The 7,653-nt window shown below is 40.0% G+C and overlaps 1 protein-coding gene across 1 annotated transcript; it reads left to right on the top strand.

Moving 5' to 3' along the window:
- The first annotated feature begins 409 nt into the window (after positions 1 to 409).
- On the top strand, positions 410 to 7,299 carry LOC105047773 (GTP-binding nuclear protein Ran1B). The gene is made up of 8 exons (XM_010926846.4): positions 410 to 550; positions 695 to 764; positions 908 to 964; positions 1,115 to 1,232; positions 5,776 to 5,865; positions 5,948 to 6,127; positions 6,219 to 6,296; positions 6,864 to 7,299. The coding sequence occupies exons 1-8, from the start codon at positions 548 to 550 to the stop codon at positions 6,931 to 6,933; spliced, it is 666 nt and encodes a 221-aa protein (XP_010925148.1). The 5' UTR covers positions 410 to 547; the 3' UTR covers positions 6,934 to 7,299.
- Positions 7,300 to 7,653: the final 354 nt, after the last annotated feature.

Below are 7,653 nucleotides of genomic sequence, written 5' to 3'. Positions count from 1 at the left end.
CTTTGGGTAGAAGCAAGGAATGTATGCCATTTGCACTAGATTGCCAGTGCGCAGCTAGTCCACGGCCCTAATTCCAATTTCTTCCGGTTGCCATAAGGTGACCTGCCAGATGTTAGAAAGTTGAAAAGAAAACGCACCTTTTTTTTTTTTTGTTGGTAAAAATTTTTCAGTAGACGAGGACTAGACTTTCGGGCAGGGGATTGCGCTCAACGGAACTGAGTCGGGGACGAGGGCCGAAGGCCCCAAAGAGCGCCTCCGTATTTCACGCACCCAAAGAGCACCGGCGGATCCTCCGTTGCCCATTGACGACGCCGCCGATACCCTGCCACGTGTATGCCTCGTTTAAACTTTAAACAAATGAGCAAGAGCGCTTTTAAATCGGACGGCTCAAATGGTCGCGTCAAATGAAAGCCAAGCGCTGCGCCTATAAATATCCCGACTCAGCGTCCAGGCTTCCCCCATCCCATTCAAAAGCCTCTTCGAGCTCCGGCGGAAGGAGAGAGCGAGAAAGAATCCTCTGCTAGCCTCCTCCGGTCGACGGAAAGTAATGGTATTTTTTTTCCTTTCCTTATCTCCCTGTTCTCTAAGGTTGGGTTTTCTATTCTTCGATTTCTATATCCACTGGTGAGGGCTAGGGTTTTCGGTTGATCGTTGTTGGGTATTGCCGATCCCTTTTCTTCTTTGGCGATTGCAGGCGCTTCCGGGCCAGCAGGCGGTGGATTATCCGAGCTTCAAGTTGGTGATCGTCGGCGACGGCGGCACAGGTGATCGATCCATCATTTCCCTCATTTTCTATGTAGATTTAGGGTTTTAGCTCGTTGGATGTTCTACCATTGGTTGCTTATCTTCTTTCCTTTCTTGCATCGGAGAGAATGGATCTGTTCTGAAGAGCTCTGATCTCGTGCAGGCAAGACTACATTCGTCAAGAGGCACCTTACCGGAGAGTTTGAGAAGAAATATGAACGTACGTAGGCATCTAATTCGTCTCGTTTTCTTGGATTTATCTATTTTTTATTTGCTTATTAATTTGATTTTAGTTTTCTTTTTCTTAAGATTTTCTGCATATGGTTTGATGCGATCATAATTTCAAAGATCCTTTCTTGTTCTTCTCCAGCAACTATTGGTGTTGAAGTCCATCCCTTGGATTTCTTCACCAACTGTGGGAAGATCCGTTTCTACTGCTGGGATACTGCGGGGCAGGAGAAGTTTGGTGGGCTTAGGGATGGATACTAGTGAGTTATAGATTTTACACTTTCTATCATCATTTATTTTGTCTGTTTGGATGCCTCCATGGATAGTGGGGTATGGCATTTTTCTCCGTGAATGTGTTGATATTTCAAGTTTGCTTTTAGTTTTATGAGGACACATGTTTCATGAAATTGCATTGTCATGATATGGAAGTTTTAGCACAAGGATATTTTGTGAAGTCTGCTTCCTCATTCAGTTTCAATCTACTGCATTGCTCTTTTCTCAAGGTAGTAAAATTGGTGTATATGGTTGTTTGAGTCTGGTGTTTGTGTGATTGTCCTGTTAAAGATCCATTTAAAACATGATCTGGTGTGAAGCTTCGTTTTCCTTGGTTATTTTATCTTTGCATTTGGAAGTACAAATGCTTTTACTTATCCAGATATGCATGCTCTTATGGATAATTTCAAATTCCTCGATAGACACTGTTTTTGGTTTACGTTAGTATACCCCTTTTCTCTGTACTTTAAATAATAAGGTGCTATTGGTCTGGTCATAGCTAGAGATGTATTATAATAAAACAGAAATATGTTTTCTGAAGCATTTTTCTTCCAAAAATTGTTTGCCGAGAAATTAAGGTTATATTTAGGGGCTATGAATTGACATGGATAATTGTGTAATAGAATACCTTGTTTGGCTTCTTGTGTTTCTTTTCTGATTTCACTGCAGATGATTGGTTACATATTTAAACCGTTATTCGTGTAGATAATTGGGTGCAATATTTAGTTAGACAATGACTCAAGCTGTGTTCAGTTAACCCAGCTGATCATAATGTTGTCGATAATAGCACTAGATGTTTAATGTAGGATTTAAATGATTTTACTATGCTGGTCTGATGAGGGAAATTTGCCTAGTGAGTTTAATCTTTAATTGGACTATACTACCAATACACTTTAGGTATGTCGAATGTTCACACATTTGAAATAAGTTACAACGATGACCTTTTAAGTTGGGACGAGAAATACTCTGACCTCAGCTTTTTAAATTTTTTCAATTGAACATAATAACTTATTTTTTTGTGTCAATGCGGCCCCATCCATCTGTGTCTTGACACTGTGAACAAAATGAGGAAAAAAAACTAATATACCCTCAAGTGCCCAAAGGCTTATTGATCGAAGGAGCGAACTCAGAGAGAGTTGTGGTTCCCTCCCTATCTCCTAGCTTCACCACTCCTTTAGATTCTTTCTTCTCTCCTCTTAAAGGGAGATCCTTCTTATGCTTTTGTAAGCAATGCTTATGGAGCACATCCAAGAACTTCTCCACCATGTCAGAAGAGAGCTAGAATTAAAGCTAAGAGCTAGAGAGCAAGACAAGCAAGGAGGAAAAAAATGTAGAAGATAAGAAGCTCATATTAAGACTTATGTGACTTGGCATCACTGCTTGAGCCTCCTGCCCTGGGCTCCACCTTCTTCAACTCGAACTAGCTAGTGACCTTCCTCTATCAAAGGAGCAGCTAGCGGCTAGTGGTGGGAGCCGCCCTTGGTGGTGCATACACTCCCTCCCCCTTAAAAGAATCACATGCAAAACCCTTAAACCCCTCTTAACTCTTCACACCCTTGTAGATGTTCTTTCTTACCACTTTCTCTTGTACTTCTTGCTTCATTTGGGTCACAAGATAATGTGAGTCCTGGGGCTTGTCATTCTCCTTGGCCCTCCTCATTTAAGAGGGTAAGAGAAGCTTGTGGCTGCTAGAGGCCAGAAGGTGGGAGAGGGAGATGGTGAGGTAGTGGCCTCGGTGTGCAAGGTTTGGGGGCCTGAAAGTAAGTGAACTCCTTCCTATAGCAACAAGAGTAAGAAGTTTGAGGGGAAAGGTAGTAGCAAGGCTCATGTGTGTAAGGAGGAGAAGACGTATGGAGGGCATTGTTTTGGTATGGAGTTTATTTGTACGGGATATACAAGGGAGGCAAAGGAGGAGGATGTTGAGAGAGAGGAGGGGGGTGGAGGAGGAGAATGATGGAATGTAGACCATTGCGTTTGGGTTCAAAGAGGCCATGTTTTGAGGATGGAAGCTCAAATATCAAAGGAATGGGGAATAGAGTGAATGTAGATGAGAAGCAAGGCAATGTGTTGGGGATTGGAAGGACAAAATGATGGAGGATTGGTTTATTTCAGTTGGATTTGATGGTGGTATTGAAAAAGGGCGTGTCCAGGAGGGGAAAATATATCAATCCCAATAAATAGGTGGTATTTTAACTTGGGGGTGAGAGAGATGATGTTGCCGATGTACTAAGGAGATGGTATGGTCTGATGTCTTTTTTGGTTCTTCAGTTGCTGCCGTTACCCGCAGCAATGAATTGCTGCTGTTACCAGCAGCAATGAATTGCTCTTCAGATCATTCCTCTCCTTCCGCTCTCCCATCCTTTTTCTACCTTCACCTGACTTTTGCCTAAATTGAGATTTCCTACCATGCCGGAAAATTGTAGTAGAAAACTTGGTGGGTAGGGCGAAGAGAGCCACTTGAGTGCCATGTGATCTTTCCTCCTCCACTTCTTGCCAAAACTAATGATCGCTGCTAATTTAGTGGTAAGCGCATTAAAGGATTGGGAGTTCTATTTTGTTATCACATGATGATCACATGACAATGATTCCTTATGGAGTAAATGGCTGGATCACATTGCAATGTAAAAATAAGTTGTGGTGCCTAATTTAAAAAAATAAATAAATATTTTGGGTCAAGGTATTTCTGCCCAAGCTTGTGGAAGTGTTGCTATAATTTACTAAAAAAAAAATTATAGAAAAAAAATGATATTAATGAAATAACAAGATATAACCCCACGTAACATCAAGACAGACTCCCCCTCCCTCCCCTTGCATTTTTGTAGTGACATTTATAGCAAATTGTGGCTTTGAGATATTTTAGCTGAATTCTCCATTGGATTACATTGTTCAAATTGAGCAACAGACTTCCAGAGTTCTGTGTAGTTCTGAACTTAATTATAAACCATATTGTAATGATCAAGCATTGTTTCAATTCTCTTGAGTTTCAGTTATGAATCATCATTTGCCCATGGCCCTATTGAGGCCTATCTCTTATGTTGTTTGTTAGTTCAAAATCCTCGTTAATAGAAGCTTCTTGGTCTTTGCCATGTAATTGTAGACATTCAACACAAAACCAAGCACCTTTCTGCACCATCACTTTGTCTCCAACTGGTCGAACTCTTATTCTTCTTGCTTTTTTCCTTGGTGATGTTACTGACTTGTATTTTTACACTTTTATGTCATGTTTTTATGTCAGAGTACATGTAAATTCTGTATGATGCATTATACAAAGATGGTTTTCCCATTGTTTCCCTTTTGAAGCTTAGCCACAATTCTAGGCATATGATGATTTTTTAAAGTTTACAGTGCACTCTTTTGATTGCATATTATGCTATATAAATATGGTGCTGATATAGTTAGCTATTTCAAATTTGTGCGACTTTCTTATGGTTGTGCTCTGTCATCTGGATATTGCTTCACTGCTATTTTTTGTTCATAATGTCCTATATATTTACAGTTCTGATGTAAAAAAACTATACAGTAGATATGTTTCTGTTACTTTCTATGGAATTTGCAGATACTTTTGTTTTGGTGAGATTGGTGCTGTGTTATGCATCTACGCTTCTGCTGCTCCAGAGTCCAATGTTGAAAATCTATGCTTATGCTGAATAATGTTTGGGTCGTATGACGTTTTGCTTCGAGTTTGTCGAATGAAGTTTCAAACTGGTGTTTTTTTTTTAATTGTGAAGGCTGCTATTATATGCTTGTAAATTTGGCGTCTACAAATAATATCATTTGTTATGTCACTGTTATCAACATGTGTCTTTTCAAGACAAAGGACGTGCAGTTGGATCATTTTGGCAAAACCACCACCACACATTCAGGTAGTGCAATGAAAAAACCCAATGGGGAAAAATGAAAGAAAGAATGATTCATCTGGTTCGTGCTTTTTTGATGCAGAACTAGATTTTGGTTGTAGGTTCTAATTATTAGTTCAGTTTTCTATTTGCAAAAGCCATCAATTGCTGATAGAAAAACTATTGTTTCTGGAGATTCTACTTATATTTCACTTCCAGATCATGCTTAATGAAATGTGTATCTAACTTCTCCATGGAATCAAAAAGATGCTTAACTTCATCCTGTGTTGATTTTTGATGTCCTACTTTTCATGTGACTATTTAATTTCTAGATTATTGATATAAATATCAGAAAAGAGGGCCCCCATTGGTGTTGGGCATTTGTTTTTAGGTTGAAGTATGATGTACTTATTCTTGATTGTGTGTGCATGTGTGCTTTAGCAAAGGTCCTTTCCTTTTTGTGTTTTACTTGAGGTCATCATGAACTTTTCTGTACACCCTCTTTTTTTTGAAGAAGAAGATTGCATACTACTAAAGATTTATATAGATTCTTGTACCTTGAGGCTTATTTTCTTGCTATTGTAAATATTTGTACAAGATTATTTTGTTTGTTTTGTTGGTAAATCATCAACCATGTTTGTGGTCTCTTGGCTTTGAAGCTGAGGTTAACTGAACAAGTTTCCATCGTCTCCAGCATCCATGGCCAATGTGCAATTATCATGTTTGACGTCACTGCACGGCTTACGTACAAGAATGTTCCTACATGGCATAGGGATCTTTGCCGGTGAGTCTGGCAACCTGTTAAAGCCTCCAGCTTTTTTTTAGCATAGATTTTTTCAAGCATATCTAAATTTTGTTACAATCAGGGTCTGTGAGAATATTCCCATTGTTCTATGTGGCAACAAGGTAGACGTCAAGAACAGGCAGGTGAAAGCCAAGATGGTTACCTTCCACAGGAAGAAGAATCTCCAGTACTATGAGATATCTGCTAAGAGTAATTACAACTTTGAAAAGCCATTCCTCTATCTGGCTAGAAAGCTTGCTGGGTGAGAGCTTTTAGGTTATGCGTTTTCATCAGTTCTATCGAACTTGCAGAATGCTGGGTAGATTCTTATACCAACGCATGCTTTCCTGCAGGGATCCAAGCCTTCACTTTGTTGAATCACCAGCTCTTGCTCCACCTGAAGTACAGATTGACCTTGCTGCACAACAACAGTAAGTGAAGTAGACCTGTACTAGCAAGATATCTGGGTCAAATAGGTGTTGTGATCTGCTGATAGGATTTTGTTTAGCATGCTGACAGTGTGATAAATTAGGGGCAATGGGGGTAGTAAAATTTTCTAGTCTCTTATTTTAGTATATCAGTTGTTATCGTTATCTTTTTTCTCTAATAATGATTTGTTGTTTAGTGATATAACTTGGGCTCTGAAGATAGGTGCCATAGTTTGGTTGGCAGACATTTTATAGCTTTATAGTTTACCTAGATTATCCTTAAATATTGAATTTTAGATATGCGGTTACCTTGTTTACTGCAACCAAATTTTAACTGTCATTGCCTGTTGATAATCAAAAACCACATAGGATGGCCGGTTTTCAGGATTCTGTCATTGCATAAATACAGATGTGTACTTGAGGAACTATATAATTGGTTATATTAGGCAGCTTAATATGATCTTGTGTGCACATCTTCGCATAGATGTCTAAGCGTTTATTTACCTTCAATATTCTGCTGTGTTCAAATTGATTGACATTTATTTAATGTTCCCTCTTTGTATTTTTCAGGCACGAGGCTGAGATAGCTGCTGCGGCAGCGCAACCCCTTCCGGATGATGATGATGATGCATTTGAGTAAATGGAGGCATGGCGGTGGTTGGTGGGATATGCTTTGCTTCTACAGCATCTCTGGCTTTTTTGGGCATAGAAAAATGCCATTGGAGTCTGCATTTGGTGTCTATCTGTGGAATATTGGATGATTGGTTTGGGTAGGTCATGGGTCTTCCAGGGACGTTTGTTTGTCTGTACTTGGAAATGTTGGGTTTCCAAGTCATCTCTGATTTCTGTTTTTTGCCGAGAGACTTGGAACCGAGAATGTGCTATATCCGGTCTTACGGTCCAGTTTTTCATGTACCCCGGCTCTGGTTTTGATTGTTGTGTTGTTCCTATAATTGGCTGCTGTATTAGGTATTGCATGCAAGTTGTCTCTTTGATTTTTCTACCATTTTTTGGGAGCCCCGCCGTCATGCTTTTACTCATGTAGGACTCCTCTGGCGCCCTTAACGTCCTCTCAGACTCCTCTGGCGCCCTTAACGTACTCCCTCCTCTCAGAATATAGAGAGAGGAACAATGGAATTTCGGAGGTCTTTGATTTTTCTACCATTTTTTTGGAGCCGCGCTGTCATGCTTTCACTCATGCAGGACTCCTCTGACGCCCTTAACGTACTCCCTCCTTTCAAAATATAGAGAGAGGACTCCTCTGACGCCCTTAACGTACTCCCTCCTTTCAAAATACAAAGGAACAATGGAATTTCGGAGGTGGTAGAAAGGGAGTAGCCTCCATGAACTTTAGTTTGTT

Source organism: Elaeis guineensis, chromosome 6 (genome assembly GCF_000442705.2).
Source record: "Elaeis guineensis isolate ETL-2024a chromosome 6, EG11, whole genome shotgun sequence".
Taxonomy (NCBI): domain Eukaryota; kingdom Viridiplantae; phylum Streptophyta; class Magnoliopsida; order Arecales; family Arecaceae; genus Elaeis; species Elaeis guineensis.
The sequence above is the reverse complement of the archived record's forward strand: the minus strand, read 5'-3'. Positions and strand labels throughout refer to the sequence as shown.

Bases quoted from the DNA above. Each gene is read 5' to 3' on its own strand.
- LOC105047773 (XM_010926846.4), top strand. The intron at 765-907 runs GTGATCGATCCA...GATCTCGTGCAG, and splicing joins CGTCGGCGACGGCGGCACAG to GCAAGACTACATTCGTCAAG. The intron at 965-1,114 runs GTACGTAGGCAT...GTTCTTCTCCAG, and splicing joins GTTTGAGAAGAAATATGAAC to CAACTATTGGTGTTGAAGTC.